General features: G+C 45.0%; 3 protein-coding genes and 2 long non-coding RNA genes across 27 annotated transcripts in view; 4 read left to right on the top strand and 1 right to left on the bottom strand.

Moving 5' to 3' along the window:
• Positions 1-1823: 1823 nt before the first annotated feature.
• LOC126992726 (GTP-binding nuclear protein Ran) lies at positions 1824-15484 on the bottom strand. Of its 18 annotated transcripts, none has more exons than XR_007746936.1 (7): positions 15325-15484; positions 13600-13825; positions 12913-13062; positions 12086-12191; positions 3340-3591; positions 3196-3253; positions 1824-3118 (listed from the first exon to the last, which is right to left on the bottom strand). XR_007746936.1 is itself a non-coding variant. In XM_050851536.1 (6 exons), the coding sequence occupies exons 2-5, from the start codon at positions 13773-13775 to the stop codon at positions 3376-3378; spliced, it is 648 nt and encodes a 215-aa protein (XP_050707493.1). In that variant the 5' UTR covers positions 13776-13825; positions 15325-15484; the 3' UTR covers positions 1824-3253; positions 3340-3375. The 18 variants fall into 18 exon arrangements, 5 of the variants coding, with proteins under 5 accessions (XP_050707493.1, XP_050707492.1, XP_050707491.1 ...); XR_007746938.1 differs by having other exon boundaries at positions 1824-3115; XR_007746937.1 differs by having other exon boundaries at positions 1824-3112.
• On the top strand, positions 3677-7193 carry LOC126992727 (uncharacterized). 3 transcript variants are annotated; one of them, XR_007746944.1, is made up of 4 exons: positions 3677-3794; positions 3827-3890; positions 5159-5331; positions 5416-7193. It is a non-coding gene; the product is annotated as an uncharacterized LOC126992727 (long non-coding RNA). The 3 variants fall into 3 exon arrangements; XR_007746943.1 differs by lacking the exon at positions 3827-3890 and having other exon boundaries at positions 3677-3826; XR_007746942.1 differs by having other exon boundaries at positions 3677-3890.
• On the top strand, positions 4109-5146 carry LOC126992728 (uncharacterized). The gene is made up of 6 exons (XR_007746945.1): positions 4109-4151; positions 4258-4289; positions 4327-4400; positions 4731-4794; positions 4891-4954; positions 5110-5146. It is a non-coding gene; the product is annotated as an uncharacterized LOC126992728 (long non-coding RNA).
• Positions 15485-19202: 3718 nt separating the features above from the next.
• Positions 19203-25000, top strand: LOC126992746 (phospholysine phosphohistidine inorganic pyrophosphate phosphatase-like). The gene is given in 7 exon segments (XM_050851562.1): positions 19203-19334; positions 22006-22131; positions 22376-22565; positions 22993-23059; positions 23062-23158; positions 23612-23771; positions 24402-25000. Coding segments are annotated over 6 exon segments (804 nt in total). The 5' UTR covers positions 19203-19334; positions 22006-22018; the 3' UTR covers positions 24579-25000.
• Positions 25001-25949: 949 nt separating this feature from the next.
• Positions 25950-26116, top strand: part of LOC126992796 (equilibrative nucleoside transporter 1-like) — an 84004-nt gene continuing 83837 nt past the window's right edge. For all 4 annotated transcript variants that reach the window (XM_050851638.1, XM_050851637.1, XM_050851635.1 and 1 more), the window contains exon 1: positions 25950-26116. This exon is cut by the window's right edge and continues 23 nt beyond it. The gene's annotated coding sequence lies outside the window, so the exon portion shown is untranslated.

The raw sequence follows: 26116 nt of genomic DNA, 5'->3' as shown, positions 1-26116 counted from the left end.
ATGTGTTTCTTAAGGTTCGCGGTACAGAGGAAGGGTCATACTACCACTAGGGTCATAAAACTACCCCTGGAAATGCCCACAACTCCCCTGAAAGCCTTGTCAAATATGTGTTTCTTTAGGTTCACGGTGCAGAGGAAGGGTCACACTACCACCAGGGTCATAAAACTACCCCTGAAAATGCCCACAACTCCCACGAAAGCCTTGTCAAATACGTGTTTCTTTAGGTTCACGGTACAGAGGAAGGGTCACACTACCACCAGGGACATAAAACTACCCCTGGAAATGCCCACAACTCCCACGAAAGCCTTGTCAAATATGTGTTTCTTTAGGTTCATGGTGCAGAGGAAGGGTCACACTACCACCAGGGTCATAAAACTACCCCTGGAAATGCCCACAACCCCCACGAAAGCCTTGTCAAATATGTGTTTCTTTAGGTTCATGGTACAGAGGAAGGGTCACACTACCACCAGGGTCATAAAACTAACTCTGGAAATGCCTACAACTCCACAGCCTTGTCAAATATGTGTTTCTTTAGGTTCACGGTACAGAGGAAGGGTCACACTACCACCAGGGTCACAAAACTACACCTGGAAATGCCTACAGTACTTAGGAAAGCCTTGTCAAATGTGTGTTTCTTTAGGTTCACGGTACAGAGGAAGGGTCACACTACCACCAGGGTCATAAAACTACCCCTGGAAATGCCCACAACTCCCACGAAAGCCTTGTCAAATACGTGTTTCTTTAGGTTCACGGTACAGAGGAAGGGTCACACTACCACCAGAGTCACAAAACTACACCTGGAAATGCCTACAGTACTTAGGAAAGCCTTGTCAAATGTGTGTTTCTTTAGGTTCATGGTACAGAGGAAGGGTCACACTACCACCAGGGTCACAAAACTACCCCTGGAAATGCCCACAACTCCCCCGAAAGCCTTGTCAAATGTGTCTTTCTTTAGGTATGCCATTCACGCGTCGAGTCTCCGTGTTGAAAGCTTAATCGACTCACCACTTACAGCCCACTGCAGACTGTCATGACGCGGTGAGGCGGTGACAGAACTTAACAATACCGATGTGACGTGACAAGAGATGATAAGGAGAGCCGCGGAGATAACAGGAGACATCAATCAATGGGGGTTTATACACGTCAGCCATCTCTGGTTTGACGTGAAGGTCCCTCCAGCGATATCTTTTAACACCCGCATATCATAAGGCTTTCCTGGGGGTTGTGGGCATTTCCAGGTGTAGTTTTGTGACCTGGAAAGAAACACTTTCAAGGCTTGGGAGTCGTGGGCATTTCCAGGGGTTTGTGACCCTTCCTCTACCGTGAACCTAAAGAAACATATTTGACAAGGCTTTCGTGAGTTGAGGGCATTTCCAGTAGTTTGTGACCCTGGTAGTGGTAGTGTGACCCTGAAAAACCGTAAAGAAACACGTTTGACAAGGCTTGGAGTTGTGGGCATTCAGGAGGTGATACTGATGTTATATGAAGGCTTGTTTTGTTGTTTAATAAATGATTTATGAACGAGATAAGGAAGGGATGGGGAATGGGGAGGTTACATACACACACACACACACACATATATATACATACATACATTCTTTCTCACACACACACACACACACACATACATACATACACACACAATCTCTCTCAAAAGACAGCACACACACACTCAAACACACACACACATATACTCTTAAGAATATCACACACACACACACACACACATACATACTCTTTCATACATACACATATACATATTTTCATACACACACACACACACACACACACACAGGACCCCCCCAAAATCAAACACACAAACACACATTCAATTTCTCATTTATTTATTTCTTTATTACAAAAAACGGAATATATTTACCAACTTGCAAGACTGACCAAACAGGAATGAAGATAAAAAAAACAAGGACAAAAACAACTATGTGTGTGTGTGTGTGTGTGTGTGTGTGTGTGTGTGTGTGTGTGTGTTTGGAAAATACATTATATACTAGTGGTGTGTTTGTGAATGTAGATTAATAATAACAATAATAATAATGATAATAATAATAATAATAATAGTAGTAATAGTAGTAGTAGTAGTAGTAGTAATAGTAGTTGCTGGTAATATCCTGTCCATTAACTTGTCAAGGTGAGGAGGAGGAGGAGGAGGAGGAGGAGGAGGAGGAGAATGGTTGTTTTAAGAGGAGGAGGATGGTTGGGTCAAGAGGAGGAGGAGGAGGAGGAGGAAGAGAATGGTTGTTTTGAGAGGAGGAGGATGGTTGGGTCAAGAGGAGGAGGAGGAGGATAGTTGGTTTAAGAGGAGGAGGAAGAGGAGGAAGAGGATAGTTAAGAGGAGGAGGAAGAAGAGGAAGATGGTTGGTTTAAGAGGAGGAGGAAGATAGTTGGTTTAAGAGGAGGAGGAAGAGGAAGATAGTTGGTTTAAGAGGAGGAGGAAGAGGAGGAGGAGGAGGAAGACCAAGGTAATGTGTGTTCGTATATTTGTTCCTCTCTCTCTCTCTCTCTCTCTCTCTCTCTAAGTAGGCCTATCCATTTAAACTCCCTTAATTTTTTTCCTTCAATCTTTATTTCCATCTTAATCAATAACGTACACACATGCGCACATACACACACACGTACATACATACATACGCACACACACACGTACATACATACATACGCACACACACACGTACAAACAGTGCCTAGGAATTAAATGTTTTTGTTGTTTTTTTCAATTATTTTTCTTAGGGTCTAAATTTTTTTTTTTACAAGTAGACAAGCTTGGGTTTTTTCTCTCTCTCTCTCTCTCTCTCTCTCTCTCTCTCGCTCTTTTTCTCTCCGTTCCCTCCTTTCTCTCTCCTCCTCCTCCTCCTCCTCTTCCTTCCATTCCATTCCTTCTTCTTCCTTGCCTTCCTCTTCTCTTTCCTCCTCCTCCTCCTCTTCTTCTTCCTTAACTATCCCTCCTCCTCCTCTTCCTCCTCCAGTTCTTATCCTTCTTCTTCCTCCTCCTCCTATCTTCCTCCTTTTAATCTAGTTTCAACCTCCTCCTCCTCTTCCTTACTGAACTATCCCTTCCTCTTCCTCCTCTTCTTCCTTCCTTTAATGTAGTTTCAACCTCCTCCTCCTCCTCCTCCTCTTCCTTACTGAACTATCCCTTCCTCTTCCTCCTCTTCTTCCTTCCTTTAATCTACTTTCAACCTCCTCCTCCTCCTATTCCTCTCTTCCTTACTGAACTATCCCTTCCTCTTCCTCCTCTTCTTCCTTCCTTTAATCTACTTTCAACCTCCTCCTCCTCCTCCTCCTCCTTTTCCTTACTGAACTATCCCTTCCTCTTCCTCCTCTCCTCCTCCTCCTTCTCCTTCTTCATCGACCTCCTCTTCAAAGGTCTTCATCATCCTCGGGCAGGGCTGTTTGCGAGGCTTCCTGGAGGTCATTCTCAATCTGTTGCTGCCATTGGGGGTCCATCTGTACCTCTGGGGGCAGCAGCGCGGGCATGGCGACAAACTCCAGGTTGGGGTCACCGATGAGTTTCCGCGCCAACCACAGGAATGGTTTCTCGAAGTTGTAGTTGCTCTTGGCTGAGATGTCGTAGTACTGTGGTGGAGAGGGGGTGGTTGTTGGTTGAGGTGGTTGTGGTTGAGGTGGTTGGTTGTTGTGGTGTGGTTGTGGTTGTGGTTAGGTTGGTGGTATGGTTAGGTTAGGTTAAGTTGGGTTGGTGGTATGGTTAGGTTAGGTTAAGTTGGGTTGGTGGTGTGGTTAGGTTAGGTTAAGTTGGGTTGGTGGTATGGTTAGGTTAGGTTAAGTTAGGTTGGTGGTATGGTTAGGTTAGGTTAAGTTGGGTTGGTGGTATGGTTAGGTTAGGTTAAGTTAGGTTGGTGGTATGGTTAGGTTAGGTTAAGTTAGGTTGGTGGTATGGTTAGGTTAGGTTAAGTTAGGTTGGTGGTGTGGTTAGGTTAGGTTAAGTTAGGTTGGTGGTGTGGTATGGTTAGGTTAAGTTAGGTTGGTGGTTAGGTTAGGTTAGGTTAAGTTAGGTTGGTGGTATGGTTAGGTTAGGTTAAGTTAGGTTGGTGGTATGGTTAGGTTAGGTTAAGTTAGGTTGGTGGTGTGGTTAGGTTAGGTTAGGTTAAGTTAGGTTGGTTGTATGGTTAGGTTAGGTTAGGTTAAGTTAGGTTGGTTGTACAGTTAGGTTAGGTTAAGTTAGGTTGGTTGTATGGTTAGGTTAGGTTAGGTTAAGTTAGGTTGGTTGTACAGTTAGGTTAGGTTAAGTTAGGTTGGTTGTATGGTTAGGTTAGGTTAGGTTAAGTTAGGTTGGTTGCATGGTTAGGTTAGGTTAAGTTAGGTTGGTGGTATGGTTAGGTTAGGTTAAGTTAGGTTGGTTGTACAGTTAGGTTAGGTTAAGTTAGGTTGGTTGCATGGTTAGGTTAGGTTAAGTTAGGTTGGTGGTATGGTTAGGTTAGGTTAGGTTAAGTTAGGTTGGTTGCATGGTTAGGTTAGGTTAAGTTAGGTTGGTTGTACAGTTAGGTTAGGTTAAGTTAGGTTGGTTGCATGGTTAGGTTAGGTTAAGTTAGGTTGGTTGCATGGTTAGGTTAGGTTAAGTTAGGTTGGTTGTACAGTTAGGTTAGGTTAAGTTAGGTTTGTGGTATGGTTAGGTTAGGTTAAGTTAGGTTGGTGGTATGGTTAGGTTAGGTTAAGTTAGGTTTGTGGTATGGTTAGGTTAGGTTAGGTTAAGTTAGGTTGGTGGTATGGTTAGGTTAGGTTAAGTTAGGTTGGTTGTACAGTTAGGTTAGGTTAAGTTAGGTTTGTGGTATGGTTAGGTTAGGTTAAGTTAGGTTGGTTGTACAGTTAGGTTAGGTTAAGTTAGGTTTGTGGTATGGTTAGGTTAGGTTAAGTTAGGTTGGTGGTATGGTTAGGTTAGGTTAAGTTAGGTTGGTTGTACAGTTAGGTTAGGTTAAGTTAGGTTTGTGGTATGGTTAGGTTAGGTTAAGTTAGGTTGGTTGTACAGTTAGGTTAGGTTAAGTTAGGTTTGTGGTATGGTTAGGTTAGGTTAAGTTAGGTTGGTGGTATGGTTAGGTTAAGTTAGGTTTGTGGTATGGTTAGGTTAGGTTAAGTTAGGTTGGTTGTACAGTTAGGTTAGGTTAAGTTAGGTTGGTGGCATGGTTAGGTTGATGGTGGTAGTGGTTGTAGTTAAGTTTGGTTAGGTTAAGTTGGTGACTGGTTGTAGTTAAGTTTGGTTAGGTTAAGTTAGGTTAATGGTGGTAGTGCCTGTAGTTAAGTTTGGTTAGGTTAGGTTAAGTTGGTGACTGGTTGTAGTTAAGTTTGGTTAGGTTAAGTTAGGTTAATGGTGGTAGTGCCTGTGGTTAAGTTTGGTTAGGTTAAGTTAAGTTGGTGACTGGTTGTGGTTAAGTTTGGTTAAGTTAGGTTGATGGTGACTGGTTGTAGTTAAGTTAGGTTAGGTTAAGTTAAGTTGGTGACTGGTTGTAGTTAAGTTTGGTTAGGTTAGGTTGAGAAGATGTCGCAGTACTGTGGAGGGAGTGGTGGTTGGTTGAGGTGGTTGTGGCTGGTTGTTGTGTGGTTGTGGTTAAGTTTGGTTAGGTTAGGTTGAGAAGATGTCTAGTACTGTGGAGGGAGTGGTGGTTGGTTGAGGTGGTTGGGGTTGGTTGTTGCATGGTTGTAGTAATGGTATGTGTGGTGGTTAGGTTAAATTAGGTTGCTGTTGATGGTGGTTGTAGCAGGGTGGCGTCAAGCCCAACGAACCCCAAATTAAAACAATATTATAGTTATATATACTTCACGCACGGACCCAAATATTAATGCAAATGATTTAAGAGTTACGAAATTAAAACAAAGATTCCTAACAATGTTCTGGATCATAGTGAATTTTTTCCGCCTCCATCCGTGAAATTAAAAGACTCAGTGCTGTTTTAACCTTTGTTGTGTTTCGGAATTTTAAAGTATTGTCTTCCGGGACTTATCACCCGCAAAGTCTCTGCTGGCCTTTCTCACTTAAGACCCTTTTTTTAAGCATGGGGACCTTAGAAGCACAGGGCCCAATGCAGTTTCATCGCTCGTATTGGCCTAGGGTTGGTCCTGGTAGGGGTGGTCAGGTTAGGTCAGCAGTAACACCAGTTGTATAGTGGGTTAAATGGTGTGCGGTCACTCTGCTGCCATACACAGGACACGCACCAACGCTAACAAACACCGCCAAGTATTGTTGATTTTGAGTTACAAGTCTTTGGTAGTCACAAACAGATGTATTGTTGATTGACAAGATCGCTGATTGTAATTTAAACAGCCTTGGTGGTGTCTGACAACCATTAAATTTGCCAAGTATTGTTGATTTTGAGTTACAAGTCTTTGGTAGTCACAAACAGATGTATTGTTAATTGACAAGATCGCAGATTGTAATTTAAACAGTCTTGGTGGTGTCTGACAACCAGGAAATTTGCCAAGTATTGTTGATTTTGAGTTACAAGTCTTTGGTAGTCACAAACAGATGTATTGCTAATTGACAAGATCGCTGATTGTAATTGTTAAACAGTCTTGGTGGTGTCTGACAACCATTAAATTTTCAGGCTTTATATCAACAAAACTAGCATTTATTTTTAATTTTTAACAACAAAGGAGGCAGCTCAAGGGCACACAAAAAAAGAAAACAATAATAAAAAAAGCCTGCTGCTCGCTCCTCCTAAAAAAGAAACAAGAGAGGAGGCCGAAAGCAAGATCAGATACGGGACGAGAGATATCCCGATGTTTGGGACGGTACTAAGAATTCTTGCTAAAAACTGATCGTGATTGACATGGTTGTTGGTGGTGGATGTTGCCGACACTGACCGCCATGTCCTGTGTGTGGTTGGCATGCACCACACACCAAACTGGACACACCATGGGGCTGCAGGACGCTGGTACACAATGCTGCCCACCAACGAACCAAATATAGGAGTGGTAGGCATGGTGGTAGTGGGTGTGGTGGTGGTGGTGGTGGTGGTACAGATGAGACAAAGCAGATAAGGCAGATAATGAGATAAAGCAAGAGGAAGAACCAGAGGAAAATGCTTAAACATGCACACAACTCTATCAGAAAGAAATAAATAAATAAAATAAGTAAATAAATGATTAAACTGATTCCCGATATCTCGAACCGATTCTCCTCACGCACACACGCACACACACTTTAAACGAACACATGAACACACACACAAACAGGGAGAGAGAGCAGGAGAGAGAGAGAGAGAGAGAGAGAGAGCGCAATTAATCCATAAATTCAAATAACAATGAATCACCATACAAGATAAGCTATAAAGTCCGATATATTTCTCAACATTACTTCTTAACCCTTTCCTTGCTAAGCGCTCACAACAAGACTATCCCTCAGGCGCGCTCGGCCACCCCAGCCAGGGAAGGGGATCTCTCTTAACCTCTGTATCTCAAAAACTATTCATCACAGCTATAAACCAAAAACACCATTGGAAAGAGGAGGTCAAGCTCTATAGGATTCGGTAATGTAAGCCTTTCCTGCGAACATACAGGCGCGTTCAGGGGTGTTTTTTGCTGTGAGTGTGATTGGCGCTCGCAGCAAGTGACGTTAGTGCTCACTCTTTTAGCCTCTGTATCTCAAAAACTCTTCATCACAGCTACAAACCAAAAACACCATTGGAAAGAGGAGGTCAAGCTCTATAGGGTTCGGTAATGTAAGCCTTTCCTGCGAACATACAGGCTCGTTTAGGGGTGTTTTTTGCTGTGAGTGTGATTGGCGCTCGCAGCAAGTGACGTTAGTGCTCGCTCTTTTAGCCTCTGTATCTCAAAAACTCTTCATCACAGCTACAAACCAAAAACACCATTGGAAAGAGGAGGTCAAGCTCTATAGGATTCGGTAGTGTAAGCCTTTCCTGGGAACATACAGGCACGTTCAGGGGTGTTTTTTGCTGTGAGTGATTGGCGCTCGCAGTAAGCTTTTAGTACAACCAGCAAGTTCTGTATCTCAAAAACTCTTCATCACAGCTACAATTCAAAAACACCATTGGAAAGAGGAGGTCAAGCTCTATAGGATTTGGTAATGTAAGCCTATCCTGGGAACATACAGGCACGTTCAGGGGTGTTTTTTGCTGCGAGTGTGATTGGCGCTCGCAGTAAGCTTTTAGTACAACCAGCAAGTTCTGTATCTTAAAAACTCTTCATCACAGCTACAATTCAAAAACACCATTGGAAAGAGGAGGTCAAGCTCTATAGGATTCGGTAATGTAAGCCTTTCCTGGGAACATACAGGCACGTTCAGGGGTGTTTTTTGCTGCGAGTGTGATTGGCGCTCGCAGTAAGCTTTTAGTACAACCAGCAAGTTCTGTATCTCAAAAACTCTTCATCACAGCTATAAACCAAAAACACCATTGGAAAGAGGAGGTCAAGATCTATAGGATTTGGTAATGTAAGCCTTTCCTGGGAACATACAGGCACGTTCAGGGGTGTTTTTTGCTGCGAGTGTGATTGGCGCTCGCAGTAAGCTTTTAGTACAACCAGCAAGTTCTGTATCTCAAAAACTCTTCATCACAGCTATAAACCAAAAACACCATTGGAAAGAGGAGGTCAAGATCTATAGGATTTGGTAATGTAAGCCTTTCCTGGGAACATACAGGCACGTTCAGGGGTGTTTTTTGCTGCGAGTGTGATTGGCGCATGATAAGCTTTTAGTACAACCAGCAAGTTCTGTATCTCAAAAACTCTTCATCACAGCTATAAACCAAAAACACCATTGGAAAGAGGAGGTCAAGATCTATAGGATTTGGTAATGTAAGCCTTTCCTGGGAACATACAGGCACGTTCAGGGGTGTTTTTTGCTGCGAGTGTGATTGGCGCTCGCAGTAAGCTTTTAGTACAACCAGCAAGTTCTGTATCTCAAAAACTCTTCATCACAGCTACAATTCAAAAACACCATTGGAAAGAGGAGGTCAAGCTCTATAAGATTCGGTAATGTAAGCCTTTCCTGGGAACATACAGGCACGTTCAGGGGTGTTTTTTGCTGCGAGTGATTGGCGCTCGCAGCAAGTGACGTTAGTGCTCGCTCTTTTAGCCTCTGTATCTCAAAAACTATTCATCACAGCTACAAACCAAAAACACCATTGGAAAGAGGAGGTCAAGCTCTATAAGATTCGGTAATGTAAGCCTATCCTGGGAACATACAGGCACGTTCAGGGGGTGTTGCGTGTGAAGATGTACATTTATACGAGCGCGAGTCAGCCGTAAGGGAACTACTGTAGATCTCTTGATGATGGGGTGCTGGCAGGGAAGTACTGGCAGCTCCAAACTGTACAACTACTTGGTCAAAACATCAGTCAGGTGATAGGTGAAGCTATGCATAAATGTCGCTATATTCGTCAACAACACCCATAAGATTTTCCGCGCTGGGCTGACGTGATTCTCCACCAAATTTCATGTAAAACCCACTGAATAGGCAATGCTGTGTTGCGAGAAATAGCGCTGGAACACTCAAACGCAGGAATCTTGAACGCGACTGGACCTCACAGCGAGCGATCAGCACTACCGGTAAGGAGACTTAAAACCCAAACAGATCTCACTACCCACGGCCACCAATTAACCAAATATTACCCACACCAACATAGCAGTGCCCAAGATGCCAGCGAGCAAACACTAACATTACCCTGGGCACCCTTGGGCATGCGCTGATGGTGGTATGTGGCAGTGTCCAGGGCTTGAGGGTAATTTTACAGCAGTGTTACCAAGCCATTCAGAGTGCAGAGATAGTCAAGCACTCAGTCAGACAGTGTTGCCAAGCCATTCAGAGTGCAGAGATAGTCAAGTACTCAGTCAGACAGTGTTGCCAAGCCATTCAGAGTGCAGAGATAGTCAAGTACTCAGTCAGACAGTGTTGCCAAGCCATTCAGAGTGCAGAAATAGTCAAGCACTCAGTCAGACAGTGTTACCAAGCCATTCAGTGCAGAAATAGTCAAGCAGTTAGTCAGCCATCACTGTAAAGCCTTGGAAATACACACACACACACACACACACACACATATATACACATACACACACACACACACACACATGCAAAAAACATACACACACACACACACACACACATTCAAAAAACACACACACACATTCAAAAAACATACACACACACACACACACATGCAAAAAACACACACATACTCACACACACACACATGCAAAAAACATACACACACACACACACATGCAAAAAACACACACACACACACACACACACATGCAAAAAACATACACACACACACACACACACATGCAAAAAACACACACACACACACACACACACACACATGCAAAAAACATACACACACACACACACACATGCAAAAAACACACACACACACACACACACACACATGCAAAAAACATACATACATACACACACACACACACACACACAATACTCTCTTCTCCTCCTCCTCCTCCTCTTCCTTCACATCTCCTCCTCCTCCTCCTCCTCCTTCTTCTTCCTTGTCTAGCTCTTCTCTCTCCTCCTTAACTATTCCTCCTCCTCCTCCTCCTTCAGTTCTAATCCTTCTTCCTTAACCTCCTTCTCCTCTTCCTCTCTAAACTATCCCTTCCTCTTCCTCCTCCTCCTCTAGTTCTAATCCTTCTTCCTTAACCTCCTCCTCCTCTTCCTCTCTTTCTCTCTAAACTATCCCTTCCTCTTCCTCCTCCTCCTCCAGTTCTAATCCTTCTTCCTTAACCTCCTCCTCCTCTTCCTCTCTAAGCTGTCCCTTCCTCTTCCTCCTCCTCCTCCAGTTATAATCCTTCTTCCTTAACCACCTCCTCCTCTTCCTCTCTTAACTATCCCTTCCTCTTCCTCCTCCTCCTCCAGTTCTAATCCTTCTTCCTTAACCTCCTCCTCCTCTTCCTCTCCTCCTCTCTAAACTATCCCTTCCTCTTCCTCCTCCTCCTCCTCCAGTTATAATCCTTCTTCCTTAACCTCCTCCTCCTCTTCCTCTCTTCCTCTCTAAACTATCCCTTCTTCTTCTTCCTCCTCCTCCAGTTCTAATCCTTCTTCCTTAACCTCCTCCTCCTCCTCCTCCTCCTCCTCCTCCTCCTCCTCCCATCTTCCCTTCTTCACATTAGTTAGTCAGCCATGTGTTAAGCCTTGGAAACACACACACACACACACACACACACACACACACACACACACACACACACACACACACAGCAACCAGGGGGAGGAAGGGGTTTAGAAATACATGCAAAAGTGTTCAGGGATATAAACACACCATATCAAAATAAATGCTAGTTTAACACCCACATGCGTTCCCCTTCACCCAGACCCCAGAGCCAAGCGTAGAGGGTACCACAAGCTAGTGTAAGGCCCGGCAAAAGAATGGTATATACAAGTCGACAAGTGCGTTTTATCGGAAGAGTGTAATGGGGGTTGATGTGTAAGAACATTTGGAGACTGCAGGAGACATCAGGGAGACAGAGACAGAGATGGCGCTGGTCGTGTGTGTGTGTGTGTGTGTGTGTGTGTGTGTTTGACGGTGTATAAATTCAAAACACACAAAAAATAATTGAAATATCTCTTAAATTACTGGACTAACTAACTGATTTTGAAGTCTAGTCGTGCAGTGATGTCCTAAGAAGGGAGGAGGAGGAGGAGGATTGGAATAAGAAGAGAAGGAAGGAAGGAAGAGAAAGAGAAGGGAGAGAAGTTAAGAGGAAGGAGGAGGAGGAGGAGGAAGAGAAAAGAAGGGAGAGAAAAAAGTTAAGACGAAGAGGGAGAGAAGGAAGGAAGGAAGGAAGAGAAAAGAAGGGAGAGAAAAAAGTTAAAAGGAAGAGGGAGAGAAGGAAGGAAGGAGAGAAGGACGGAAGGAAGGAAAAGAAAGAGAAGGGAGAGAAGTTAAGAGGAAGGAGGAGGAGGAGGAGGAGGAGGAGAAGGAAGGGAGAGAAAAGTTAAAAGGAAGAGGAAAGGAAGGAGAGAGAAAATAAAATAAAAAATAACAGAAAATCAAAAAATCGGATCACAGAAATCACAACCACTCATCTACCTATCTACATCAGTCTCCACCCAGCGTCGTCACCAAGGGCACTAATCTAAGGGTCTCACCTGGAGGTTCTTCTTGCGGTGGAAGATGATGGACTTGGCCTTGACCTTACGATCCTTCACATCGACCTTGTTGCCGCAGAGGACGATGGGGATGTTCTCGCACACCCTGGAAGATGACGGAAGGGGTGAGGACGAGGGGGGGAGAAAACGGAGCGCGTGGTGGAGTTGAAAGTGGAATAGAGAAAGAGGAAGATGGAGGAGGAAGCACGCCCTGGTAGATGACGATGGGGTGAGGACAGGGAGGAACGAAAATGGAGCAAGTGGTGTTGATAGTGGAACAGGAATGGAAGGAGGAGGAGGAAGAGAGGGAGAGGAAGATGGGGTGGAGGAAGCTATAGAAGAGGAGGATGGGAGAGAAAGAGGAAGATGGAGGAGGAAGGGAGAGGAGGGAAAAATAAGGGAAATTGCAAGAAAAACTAACTCTTTGTCTTTTCCTCCCTCCCTTCCTTCCTTCTCCCTCCCTCCCTTCCCTCCCTAGCAATCTCACAAACCCTATCCTTCCCTCCCTCCCTTCCTTCTCCCCCTCCCTTCCTCCTTAACACAGACTAAATATTTCTCCCTTCTCTTCCTCCCTTTCTACACAAACTAGTAATTCCTTTTCTCAAGTCCTCATAAGCTCCCTTCTCCCTTCTCTCCCTCCCTTCCTCCTTAACATAGACTAAATATTTCTCCCTTCTCTCCCTCCCTTACCCTCCCTTTCCTTTCCTTCCTCTCCCAGTGTACCAAAAAACACTCCCTTCCTGTACCTATCCATCCTTCCCTTCCCTTCCCTTCCCTTCTTCCTCTCCTCCTCCTCCTCCTCCTCTCTCCCTCTCTCCCTCGCTCACCTCACAAGATCACGATGCCAGTTGGGAACGTTCTTGTACGTGACGCGCGATGTGACGTCAAACATGATGATTGCGCAGTGGGCTTGGATGTAGTACCCATCGCGCAGCCCTCCGAGCTTTTCCTGTCCCGCCGTGTCCCAGACGTTGAACCTGCAAAGGGCGGGGTGTTAAGGGGTGTCTGAGGTTATGGGTGGGGGCGGTAGGGGGTGGTAGGGCAATGGGGAGGGGGGTTAGGGGGTTGTCTGAGGGGGATATTTTTAATGTTTTGGTGTTGTTATAAAAGGGATGTTTGACCTAGTGTGTGTGTGTCTCTCTCTCTCTCTCTCTCTCTCTCTCTCTCTCTCTCTCTCTCTCTCTCTCTCTCTCTCTCTCTCTCTCTCTCTCTCTATCTCTTTCTTTCTTTCTTTGTTTCTGTCTGTCTCTCTCTCTCTCTCTCTCTCTCTCTCTCTCTCTCTCTATCATTAGTGTTCTTAACAATAATACTTTAAAAGGTCAATTAGAGAGAGAGAGAGAGAGAGAGAGAGAGAATGCACTTGACATTAAAGACATTTGCATCAAAACTCTCTCTCTCTCTCTCTCTCTCTCTCTCTCATTTCACCTCCACTCTCTTCCACTTCATCTTCCTCCACCTCCCCCTTTTTTCTCTCCCTTAACCCCCCCCCCCCCCTCCCTCCACCTGGCACTCACTTGATGGGTCCGCGGTTGGTGTGGAAGACCAGGGGGTGCACCTCCACTCCCAGCGTGGCCACGTACTTCTTCTCAAACTCTCCCGTCAAATGGCGCTTGACGAAGGTGGTCTTTCCAGTGCCTCCGTCGCCAACCAGCACCAGCTTGAAGGTGGGCATCTCCTGCTCAGCTGCCATGGTGGTGGTGGTGGTGTGTGGAGCGTGGAGCGTGTGTGTGGATCAGGAATCTGGGAGGGAGGGGAAGTTAGGTAAAGTTCATGGTTAGATTTTGGTAAATGTGATATTCATGTGTCCTTCAATGTCTCTGTTTTACTTGGCAGCCTCAAACCTTGCAAAAAACACAACAAACCATGTGGAGAAATGGAAGGTTTGGAAATAGCCATGAAGTGCGTCTGTGTGTGTGAACCTGTGTAGCTGTGGGCAGTGGAGCAGCCCACGGCGCCCTGCAGCTCACCCCGGGTAAATGGCATGGAGGATGTAACCACAGGAAACACAAAGATATCCAAGACAAGATCAAGAACCAACACTCGGGAATACGCTTTTCAAACAGTCATCAACAGCTGGAACGGCTTGCCAGGGTGGTGATGCTGGAACACTGTCAACACCTGAACCAAATCTTGATGCAGCGTGTGTGAGGGACGGGAACCAAAACACAACAGTGTGTGGTGCAGCGACCAGGCCTGATGGAGCCTCCCATAGCCCATTCAGCCAGGGGGCACCTCTTTGGCTGACTCGGTAGGGAGTGGCTCTCCCGTCACGCTGGTCGCGGGTTCAACCCCAGGCAGCCGGGGAATACCCTCTCCGGGTCTTGGTTAATTTCTCGTGTGTTTTGATACACGCAGAGGACGTGTGGGACAACAGAAAGAGAAAATGTGTTCATGGGGCGTGACAACACCACACCTCACCAGGTGAACACACCTGACCACCACAGCCAAGTGTCCATCACCCAGGCCCTGGAGCCAGGGCCATGGAGCCAGGGCCACGGCCCACCACTCTGCCTGGATGTCATCCACGCAGGAGTGTTCATGACAGGGGCGCTGCCCCCTTGATCACCCTGTGAGTTACTACAAGGCAGGGGAACATACACGAGCCTCTTAGCAGGGGGCTGAGCCCCCTCGCCCCATGCACCCCTGCAGTGGGCCGCACTGCGGGCCGTGTCCGGGGTACACGGGCGGGGGTGCTGGTGTTCAGCACCCTGCGTGCCTGTGGCGGCCACGGGCACACAGCAGGGTGCGGGGCCGCGGCCCTCCACACACACACACACACCCCAGGCCGCCGCCCCGCCTGCCTGCCTGGCAACACACGCACGCACGCACACACAACTAACACGTAATACTTGGCGGTTTCGGTTCCACAGGGGAGCAAACTTAAACCCCCAGGCCCTGCCTCCGCCCCGGTGCCCTCCTCGCCACCCCGGGGGAGGAAATGAGGCCTGGGGGAGCAGGAACACACACACGCACGCACTCACAGGGGGGACATAATACAAGACATTTAAAGCCCACGGGGGAGAATACTGACGGCGGGCCTGGGGAGCGACCTCAAACCTCCTCCCCCGGCGCCCTTGTCGCCACCCCGGGGGAGAGGCAGGCGCCGAAGGGGAGGAAGAAAACACACACACACACGCAGGGGGAGCCATGATGCCTGTGACGGGATTTTCACCCCGCCATCACTTCTTTGCCCACAGTTATCCGCCTCCCCAGTGGGCCCCCGGGGCGGACATACTTACCAGGGGGAGCGCGGGGCCCGGGGGTTGTGGCAGGGGTGTGCAGGGGTCCGCCGCGCTGGGATGGCCGGGATAAAAGGCGATAAATGGCGTCCGCTCCGGGCTGCGCTACGGACCAGATTCCCGTCAAGGTGCTGCGGACCGCCCCCCCTAGGCCCCCCCCACACCCGCGACATTCGAATTTTAACTATTTTTTCTGTTTTTCGGCCTAAATTGATAGTTATTTAGAGTGGAAAGTATAAATAAAAATACAAGAGTTCTTTTCTTATCATTATCATGGCTGTGGATGGTTTATAATTTGCGTTTTCAGGTTATATGAATTTCCTTCCTTGTTCCCGCCATTTCTTACCGCCATATTCAAATGTTGTTCCTATTTTCGCTTTTTCAGCCTAAATTGATAGTTATTTAGAGTGGAAAGTATAAATAAAAATACTAGAATTGATTTGGTATTATTATTATAGTCGTAAATGCTTTTTATTTTGTGTATTTAAGTTATTTGATTTTCGTTACGCCTTCCCGCCATATTTAAACTCCTTCCCTATTTTCGCTTTTTCAGCCTAAATTGATAGTTATTTAGAGTGGAAAGTATAAATAAAAATACTAGAATTGATTTGATATTATAATTATAGTCTTAATTGCTTTTTATTTTGTGTTTTCGAGTTATTTGATTTTCGATACGCCTTCCCGCCATATTTAAACTCCTTCCCTATTTTCGGTTTTTCAGCCTTAATTTATAGTTGTTTAGAGTGGAAAGTATAAATAAAAATACTAGAATTCTTTTGGTATCATATTCATGGCTGTAGATGCTTTATATTTCGTGTTTTGAGGTTAATTATAGACATTTCCTCCCACCTTCCCGCCATATTTAAATTGTGTTCCTATTTTCCTTTTCCCAGCTTTATTTTATGTATATTAATGTTAAAATAATGATTAAAAATGTTGTTATTATTTGTAGAGTTAAAATTAAAGTCGTAGAAGCTTTTAATTTCACTTTTCAGTATAAAACAAAAAGATTCGACCCGCGTTCCCGCCATATTTAAATTTTGCTTCTAAATTCCTGTTTCCACCCTTGACTTATATATATTAAAAGTCAAACGAGTAAATAAAAATACTAGACTTATTTTGGTATTATAATCAGAGCCATATATGCTTTTTAATTCGTTTTTCAGCATACAAATTTTTCTTCCCGTCAGCCCTATCTCCCTATTTCCAGCTCCATTTGCTTTCCATTAATGATCCAAAATGTAATAAAAAAAATATAATAGTCGTTTTGGTGTTAGAAATATGGCCGTGGAAGCTTTTTATTTCGTTTTCCAGCATATAAATATTTTTCCCGCCAACTTGGAATGCTTAAAACTTCTCCTATTTCCTATTTCCAGGCTTCTCTCCCTCTATTTAATGCCATACAAGTAATTATTAATATATTTTTAGTGCTTTGAGGTTATTAGAGTGGATGTTAAGGCCTCAGAAGTGGTATTATTAAGGATTTTCAGAACCCTTCCGGCATTTTCAAACATCTCTTTCTTTCCCGCCATGACATCAGACCACCGAGAGGATTCCATGATGAAATAATCCTCTATTTTCCTCTTTTAAACCTCAATTACCTTAACAAAACCTAAAATTCTTACCCAAAATATATTATCAGTGTTTTTATTTATTATTAAGATGGAAAATGGAGCCTGGAAGGTGAATTTAGCTCCATAATTAATTCTCGTTTTTCCTCTTTTAAACCTCAATTTCCTTAACAAAACCTAAAATTCTTACCCAAAATATATTATCAGTGTTTTTATTTATTATTAAGATGGAAAATGGAGCCTGGAAGGTGGATTTAGCTCCATAATTAGTGTTTCCATAACCAATTCATCAAACAATCTTTTTTCCTCTTTTAAACCTCAATTACCTTAACAAAACCTAAAATTCTTACCTAAAATATATAATCAGTGTTTTTATTTATTATTAAGATGGAAAATGGAGCCTGGAAGGTGGATTTAGCTCCATAATTAGTGTTTCCATAACCAATTCTCTTTTTTTCCTCTTTTAAGCCTTAATTACCTTAACAAAACCTAAAATTCTTACCCAAAATATATTATCAGTGTTTTTATTTATTATTAAGGTAGAAAATGGAGCCGGGAAGGTGAATTTAGCTCCATAATTAATTCTAGTTTTTCCTCTTTTAAACCTCAATTACCTTAACAAAACCTAAAATTCTTACCCAAAAATATTATCAGTGTTTTTATTTATTATTAAGATGGAAAATGGAGCCTGGAAGGTGAATTTAGCTCCATAATTAATTCTCGTTTTTCCTCTTTTAAACCTCAATTACCTTAACAAAACCTAAAATTCTTACCCAAAATATATTATCAGTGTTTTTATTTATTATTAAGATGGAAAATGGAGCCTGGAAGGTGAATTTAGCTCCATAATTAGTGTTTCCATAACCAATTCTCGATCAATCAATCTTTTTTCCTCTTTTAAACCTCAATTACCTTAACAAAACCTAAAATTCTTACCCAAAATATATAATCAGTGTTTTTATTTATTATTAAGATGGAAAATGGAGCCTTGGAAGGTGTTTTTAGCTAAATGATTATTACGTTTTTCCTCTTTTAAACCTCAATTACCTTAACAAAACCTAAAATTCTTACCCAAAATATATAATCAGTGTTTTTATTCATTATTAAGATGGAAAATGGAGCCTGGAAGGTGAATTTAGCTCCATAATTAACTCTCGTTTTTCCTCTTTTAAACCTCAATTACCTTAACAAAACCTAAAATTCTTACCCAAAATATATCATCAGTGTTTTTATTTATTATTAAGATGGAAAATGGAGCCTGGAAGGTGAATTTAGCTCCATAATTAATTCTCGTTTTTCCTCTTTTAAACCTCAATTACCTTAACAAAACCTAAAATTCTTACCCAAAATATATTATCAGTGTTTTTATTTATTATTAAGGTAGAAAATGGAGCCTGGAAGGTGAATTTAGTTCCATAATTAGTGTTTCCGTAATAAATTCTCGTTTTTCCTCTTTTAAACCTCAATTACCTTAAAAAAAAACTAAAATTCTTACCCAAAATATATTATCAGTGTTTTTATTTATTATTAAGATGGAAAATGGAGCCTGGAAGGTGAATTTAGCTCCATAATTAGTGTTTCCATAACCAATTCATCAATCAATCTTTTTTCCTCTTTTAAACCTCAATTACCTTAACAAAACCTAAAATTCTTACCTAAAATATATAATCAGTGTTTTTATTTATTATTAAGATGGAAAATGGAGCCTGGAAGGTGAATTTAGCTCCATAATTAGTGTTTCCGTAATAAATTCTCGTTTTTCCTCTTTTAAACCTCAATTACCTTAACAAAACCTAAAATTCTTACCCAAAATATATCATCAGTGTTTTTATTTATTATTAAGATGGAAAATGGAGCCTGGAAGGTGAATTTAGCTCCATAATTAATTCTCGTTTTTCCTCTTTTAAACCTCAATTACCTTAACAAAACCTAAAATTCTTACCCAAAATATATTATCAGTGTTTTTATTTATTATTAAGATGGAAAATGGAGCCTTGGAAGGTGTTTTTAGCTAAATGATTATTACGGTTTTCAATAATCTTCGTATCTCCATTATTTCAGCTTATTTAAGTGGAAAAAAAGACAAAAAACGATGAAAAGTGGAAATAAAACTCAATAGAAAGCAATAAAACTGTAAATAACCCATGAAATAACGATATATATTAATTACTGTTTCCTATGATATCCGTATCCCTATCATTCTTAACTTCTACAATTGAAAAAAGAATAAAAAGACGAAAAATGGCAATAAATCTCAATAAAAGGCAATAAAACAGTAAATAAACCCCTAAAAAACAGTAAATAATAGAAAGCCCCATAATGTCATCCCGTTAGAAAGACGCAAACATTACTTTTTCCATATTTTACCTTTTCTAAGCGATTAAAAGATTGCCAAGAGTCAGTGCCACGCAGGGAAGGACATCAAGGCTCCAGGAAACGGTGAGTGCCAGTGCCAACCTTTAAATAGTGTTCTATGAGCTTATAATAACCAGCACCCATAGCTAAGGGGCGCCAAGGGGTAACTGACTTTGTTATAAAAAAAGTCTAGTATTACACCCATTGCTAAGGGGCGCACCCATAGCTAAGGGGCGCCAAGGGGTAACATTGACGAGAGGCCAGCCATCCCTTGCAGCGTTAAGACATACAACAAGGAGTCGTTTTTGTATTCCTTTGCTGTAAAAAAAAAAAAGTCTAGTATTACACCCACAGCTAAGGGGCGCACCCATAGCTAAGGGGCGCCAAGGGGTAACATTGACGAGAGGGCGGCCATCCCTTGCAGCGTTAAGACCCACAACATGGAGTCATTTTTGTATTCCTTTTGCTGTAAAAAAAAAAAAGTCTAGTTTTACACCCATTGCTAAGGGGCGCACCCATAGCTAAGGGGCGCCAAGGGGTAACATTGACGAGAGGCCGGCCACCCCTATTTTTGGTCCCTGAATGCAGTGCAGTAACTTAAGGAAAATACGATGGGTGAGGGGGCCAAGCCTCTCCATTAGGGGGTCAGTATGGGGAAGGTCCTTTGTTGGGTAGGTTAGGTTAGGACAAGTTAGGTTAGGTTGCTTATAATTTCTGCGGCATGTGTTATGGGGCAGCAGAAACACAGTGCGGGGCGGGGCGGGGCAGCGGCGGGGGCGGTCCACTACATGGGCCAGTGGTGACGGGTGGGGCGGGGCGGGGCGGCATCGGGTGCACCCCAGGCCTTGAAACTCAATCATTTATGGGTTTCCGGAAAATTAAACCATCTCCATTTTCTTTTTTTCTTTTTTTTTTTTTTTTTTTTACGTCGTGGCCTATTGCTCCGGTAGGCTTCTTCCCGGTGGATCCTGATGGTCGGTCCAAGGCTTCTTCCCGGTAGGGCCTGATGGTCGGTCCAAGGCTTCATCCCGGTGGATCCTGATGGTCGGTCCAAGGCTTCTTCCCGGTAGGGCCTGATGGTCGGTCCAAGGCTTCTTCCCGGTAGGGCCTGATGGTCGGTCCAAGGCTTTGTCCCGGTGGATCCTGATGGTCGGTCCAAGGCTTCTTCCCGGTGGATCCTGATGGTCGGTCCAAGGCTTCTTCCCGGTGGATCCTGATGGTCGGTCCAAGGCTTCTTCCCTGTGGATCCTGATGGTCGGTCCAAGGCTTTGTCCCAGTGGATCCTGATGGTCGGTCCAAGGCTTCTTCCCGGTGGATCCTGATGGTCGGTCCAAGGCTGTTCTGGCGCAGGCTAGTGTTTATAGTGGCGCCATCTTGCATTGGCTCATGCTGCCCTACCGGAGCTCATCTTTAATCCTAGAATCTAGAGTCCGGGTTGAGAGGTGGTCTTCTGGACAGCATGTGGGTAGTTTTAAGCCACTCGGCGGTGACTGAAAAATCCCAGCTTGGCAGCACAGGGCGGGGAAGCCACAAATTTGGCCCGTCGCTGCTACACGGTAAAGCCACAAATTTGGCCCGTCGCTGCTACACAGTAAAGCCACAAATTTGGCCCGTCGCTGCTACACAAGCCCTGAAATTTGGCCACGTCGCTGCTACACGGTAAAGCTAATTTATTACGTCGCTGTTACTACGGGTAAACCCTAAATTGGCCCCGTCGCTGCTACACGGTAAAGCCACAAATTTGGCCGTCGCTGCTACGGTAAATACAATTTATTACGTCGCTGCTACGATAAACCTAAATTTGGCCCGTCGCTGCTACGGTAAAGCCACAAATTTGGCCCGTCGCTGCTACGGTAAAGCCACAAATTTGACCCGTCGCTGCTACGGTAAAGCCACAAATTTGGCCCGTTAACGCTGCTACTACGGTAAAGCCACAAATTTATTACGTCGCTGCTACGGTAAAGCCACAAATTTGGCCCGTCGCTGGTACACTGTAAAGCCACAAATTTGGCCCGTCGCTGCTACGGTAAAGCCACAAATTTGGCCCGTCGCTGCTACTGTAAAACCACAAATTTGACCCGTCGCTGCTACGGTAAAACCACAAATTTGGCCCGTCGCTGCTACGGTAAAACCACAAATTTGGCCCGTCGCTGGTACACTGTAAAGCCACAAATTTATTTCGCTGCTACACGGTAAAGCCACAAATTTGGCCGTCGCTGCTACGGTAAAACCACAAATTTGGCCCGTCGCTGCTACACGGTAAAACCACAAATTTGGCCGTCGCTGCTAAGCGGTAAAGCCACAAATTTGGCCAGTCGCTGCTACGGTAAACCACAAATTTGGCCCGTCACTGCTACCGGTAAAAGCCACAAATTTGGCCCGTCGCTGCTACGGTAAAGCCACAAATTTGGCCTGTCGCTCCTACACGGTAAAGCCACAAATTTGGCCGTCGCTGCTACAGTAAAAGCCACAAATTTGGCCCTTAGCTGCTACACGGTAAAGCCACAAATTTGGCCCGTCGCTGCTACACGGTAAAGCCACAAATTTGGCCCGTCGCTGCTACCGGGTTAAGAGTAAATACTACCATGAATTTAATCAAGGACTTTTATATTTTACCAAGAAGTCAATTGTTTGTACCTTTAAAATCAACCACTTAAGACTCCTTTTCCTCCTCCTCCTCCTCCTCCTTCTACAACATCAAACCTATAACATAGCATAATCCTAACACCTCTCTCTCTCTCTCTCTCTCCCACAGCGTTGAGGTCTAAATGATGGCATGGTGCAGTCAGCCAGTTCGGGGGGTCCTTCTGGACATAACCGGGGTCCTATATGAGGGTGGATCCACTGTGCCTATTCCTGGGAGCGTGGAGGCTGTGGAGAGGTAGGCGGCGTTCATTCACCAAGGTCCAATCCTGTGCTAGACTCCTGATCGCTAGGCAGGATACACGATATGCATGCTAGTCACTGTACCGTGGATCTGTGTGTGTGTGTGTGTGTGTGTGAATAGTTATTAATATTTTTCCTTCCTCTCCTCTTCCTCCTCCTCCTTCTCTTCCTTTCTCTCTCTTCTTCCTTGATATCCTTCTCTCCTCCTCCTCCTCCTCCTCCTCCTCCTCCTCTCCCAGACTCAAGGCATCAGGTATAGGAGTTCGTCTGGTCACTAACGAGACCTCCGTACCTGTGGGCCATCTCCTGAAGAAGCTGCAAGGTATGGGCTTCAAGGTGCAGGATAGGGAGGTCTTCAGCCCCATTCCTGCAGCCATCAGGGTCCTGCAGGAGAGAGGATTGGTCCCACATCTCCTGGTGAATCCTATGGTGAGTTTAGGAGGAGAAGGAGGAGGAGGTATACAAAGGAAGAGAGATGGAGAGAGAGAAAGGAGGAGGAGGAGGAGGAGGTTGGATTGTTTTTCTTTTTTTCTTCTTCTTCTTCTTCCTCTTCTTCCTCCTCCTCCTCCTCCTCCTACATCACTTTTTCTTCTTCTTCTTCTTCTTCTTCTTCCTCTTCTTCTTCCTCCTCCTCCTCCTCCTACATCACTCTTTTTCTTCTTCTTCTTCTTCCTCCTCCTTCTCTTTCTCTCCTCCTTCTCCTTCTCCTTCACCTCCTCTTCTTCCTCTTCCTCCTTTTCATAATCTCCTCCTCCTCCTCCTCTTCCTTCCTCTTCCTCTTCCTTTCCCTCTCTTCCTTCCTCTTCCTCCTCCTCCTCCTCCTCCTCACTAACACCCCCCCCAAAATATTTCACAGGTCGAGGGAGAGTTCGCCCCCCTGCTGCCCCCTGCCGCCCCCCCCGCCCCCCCCAGCTGTGTAGTAGTGGAGATGCTGACCAAGCCTTCAACTTCGATAACATGAACAAGGCTTTTAGGGCTCTGAAGGGCATGGCGGACCCCGTTATACTGTCCTTGGGCGCGGGGTGAGTGGGGGAGAGAGGGATGGGATGGGGTGGGATGGGAAGGGATGGGATGCGATGGGAAGGGAAGGGAAGGGATGGGATGGGAAGGGAAGGGATGGGAAGGGATGGGATGGGATGGGAAGGGAAGGGAAGGGAAGGGAAGGGATTCAATTCCCACTCAATTCCCACTCACCCACTCAATTCCCACTCACCCAATCAATCCCCACTCAATTCCCACTCAATCCCCACTCATTCCCCACTCAATTCCCACTCAATCCCCAATCAATCCCCACTCATTCCCCAATCAATCCCCACTCAATTCCCACTCAATCCCCACTCATATCCCACTCAGATCCCACTTAATTCCCACTCAAATCCCTCTCACCCCACTCAAACCCTACTAATCCCACTTATATCCCTCTCACCCCACTCAATTCCCACTCACCCCACTCAATTCCCACTCACCCCACTCAGAAAGTTCTACCGCCACCACGGAGAGCTTCAGCTGGACGTGGCGCCGTTCGTCAAGGCTTTGGAGTGGGCGGTGAGTGGGGCGAAGGTCGAGGTGGTGGGGAAGCCCTCTCCGAACTTCTTTCTCTCAGCCCTCTCATCCATGGGGGTCAAGCCGGAGGAGGTGAGTGTGGGGGGGAGTAGGGGGAGGGGAGAGGGAGTGAGTGGGGAGGAGGAGGAAGGGAGAGGGGTAGAGAGGTGAGGGAAGGAGAGAGAGAGGGATTAGGTAAAAATGTGAGTGGGGAGAGAGGGGAGAGAGAAATGAGAGGAGGAGAGAAGGAGAGAGAGAGAGAGAGAGAGAGAGAGAGAGAGAGAGAGAGATTGGAGGGGAGAGAAAAGATTGAGAGGGGTGAGAGGAATGATTGGAGGAGGAGGAAATTGAGAGAGAGAGAGAGTGGAGAGAAAAGATTGAGAGGGTGAGAGGAATGATTGGAGGAGGAAATTGAGAGAGAGAGAGAGAGACTATTATTATTGTGTGTGTATTATTATTATTATTATTATTATTATTATTATTATTATTATTATTATTATTATTGTTATTATTATTATTATTAACATGTACTAATTGCATCTCTCTCTCTCTCTCTCTCTCTCTCTCTCTCTCTCTCTCTCTCTCTCTAACTAACCTTTAACCAAATCTAATCTGACCTAACCCTCTCTCTCTCTCTCTCTCTCTCTCTCTCTCTCTCTCTCTCTCTCTCTCTCTCTCTCTCTCTCTCTCTCTCTCTCTCTCTCTCTCTCTCTCTCTCCCCAGGCTGTCATGGTGGGGGATGACATCGAGGGTGACGTCGGGGGAGCGCTGGGGTGTGGGGTGAGGGGGCTGCTTGTGCGGACGGGCAAGTTCACCCCGGCCTGGGAGAATCACCCCACTATCACCCCGTCTCATATTGGGGTGAATTTGGGGGAGGTGGTGGATGAGCTGCTGGGGTGATGGGAGGAGGAGGAGGAGGAGGAGGAGGAGGGAATGAAGGAAATTGAGAAAGTAGAAGAGAGAGAGGAAGAAGGAGGAGGAGGAGGAGGAGGAGGAAGAGGAAGTGATTGTGGTGGGGAGGAAGAAGAAGAAGAAGAGGAGGAGGAGGAGGAAGAGTTAAGACAGTATAGAAAAGAGAAGAGAGGAAGAAGAAGAGGAGGAAGAGGAAGAAGAGGAGATATTGAAGAAAAAAAAGAGGAGGAGGAGGGGGAGGAAAGAAGAGGAAGAGGAAGAGGAGGTGACTGGGTGATAGAGATTTTAGTAGTAATAGTAGTAGTAGTAGTAGTAGTAGTAGTAGTAGTAGTAGTAGTAAGATATTGTATACTATTATGATGAACTTGTATACGCATTGTTGTCATTGTTGTTAATAAAAATATATAGTTTATTATCTATTATTATGAGAGGAGGCATTGTGGGCATTTCCAGGGGTAGTTTCATGACCCTGGCGGTAGAGTGACCCTTCCTCTGTACCGTGACCCTCAGAAACACGTATTTACCAAGTCTTTCGTGGGAGTTGAGGGCATATCCAGGGGTAGTTTCATGACCCTGGAGGTAGTGTGACCCTTCCTCTGTACCGTGACCCTAAAGAAACACGTATTTGCCAAGTCTTTCGTAGGAGTTGTGGGCATTTCCAGGGGTACTTTTGTGACCCTGGTGGTAGTGTGACCCTTCTACTACTACTACTACTACTACTACTACTACTACTACCACTACTACTACTACTACTACCACTACTACTACTACTACAAATAGATGGAAAGAAAGATAGCAAGATAATATTAAGAAGAAGAACCGATCGTAAACAGAAAGAAAAACAAAGAAAATCAAACAAAACAAAAAGAAAATTCAAGATAAGAAAATCCAGGCGCAGAAGAATTCGAGTTTTTTGACGCGTCACTTTTTGCCCCGGATACAACCTGTTACTTACGCCGCCCTTACGCCCTTACCGGAGGCTGCCCGACCACGCCCTTAGACCACAAGCAAGTCCAAAGATACACCTACAAGCCCCACTAGGCCAAGGGCTCGCAAGGGCTCTGAGAGGGGAGGAATAAGGGCTTGAAAAAGGGCATAACGTTAAGTTCTTGGGTGCAGAATCAATGGCTGTGTTTTGCTAGTGACGCGGCTGGCGGGCGTATGACTAAGCCTCAAATTATGCGTATTTCTCACATTCCTAGGCCTATCTAACGCCTATGGATGGATTAGAAAGTTGAATTAACCTTTTATCTTTAATTTCCAGGGGGCATATGGCGTTAGAAAGGGAGATATAAGGGAGAAAAAGGGGGTTTTGAAAAGGGACTTAACGGAGGCGAGGTTCTAAGGGAGCTCAGTGTGATGTCAGACGTGGGAGAGTGAGGGTACGCGCGTCCGTTCATCCGCTGTCCGTAGCCTCTGTGGGTGTCCGTAGCGCCTAGGTCCGTGTCCGTGGGGGCGTGTGGAGTGCCCTAGTGTCCGCAGCGGGCGTGGGCGTGGGTGTGCGAGGCGCGGCAAGGCGTGGGAGG

The sequence above is a fragment of the Eriocheir sinensis genome, unplaced genomic scaffold (genome assembly GCF_024679095.1).
Source record: "Eriocheir sinensis breed Jianghai 21 unplaced genomic scaffold, ASM2467909v1 Scaffold50, whole genome shotgun sequence".
In the NCBI taxonomy this organism is placed as follows: domain Eukaryota; kingdom Metazoa; phylum Arthropoda; class Malacostraca; order Decapoda; family Varunidae; genus Eriocheir; species Eriocheir sinensis.
This window is presented reverse-complemented; position numbering and strand designations above follow the sequence as displayed.

What these genes read in the sequence shown, in the direction of transcription:
- LOC126992726 (XM_050851533.1), bottom strand. Translation starts at nt 13,775, where the DNA reads ATGGCAGCTGAGCAGGAGATGCCCACCTTCAAGCTGGTGCTGGTTGGC. An exon ending in ACCAACCGCGGACCCATCAA is followed by an intron (nt 13,063 to 13,599) that starts GTGAGTGCCAGG and finishes CGCCCTTTGCAG; the next exon opens with GTTCAACGTCTGGGACACGG. An exon ending in ACCGCAAGAAGAACCTCCAG is followed by an intron (nt 3,592 to 12,085) that starts GTGAGACCCTTA and finishes TCTCCACCACAG; the next exon opens with TACTACGACATCTCAGCCAA.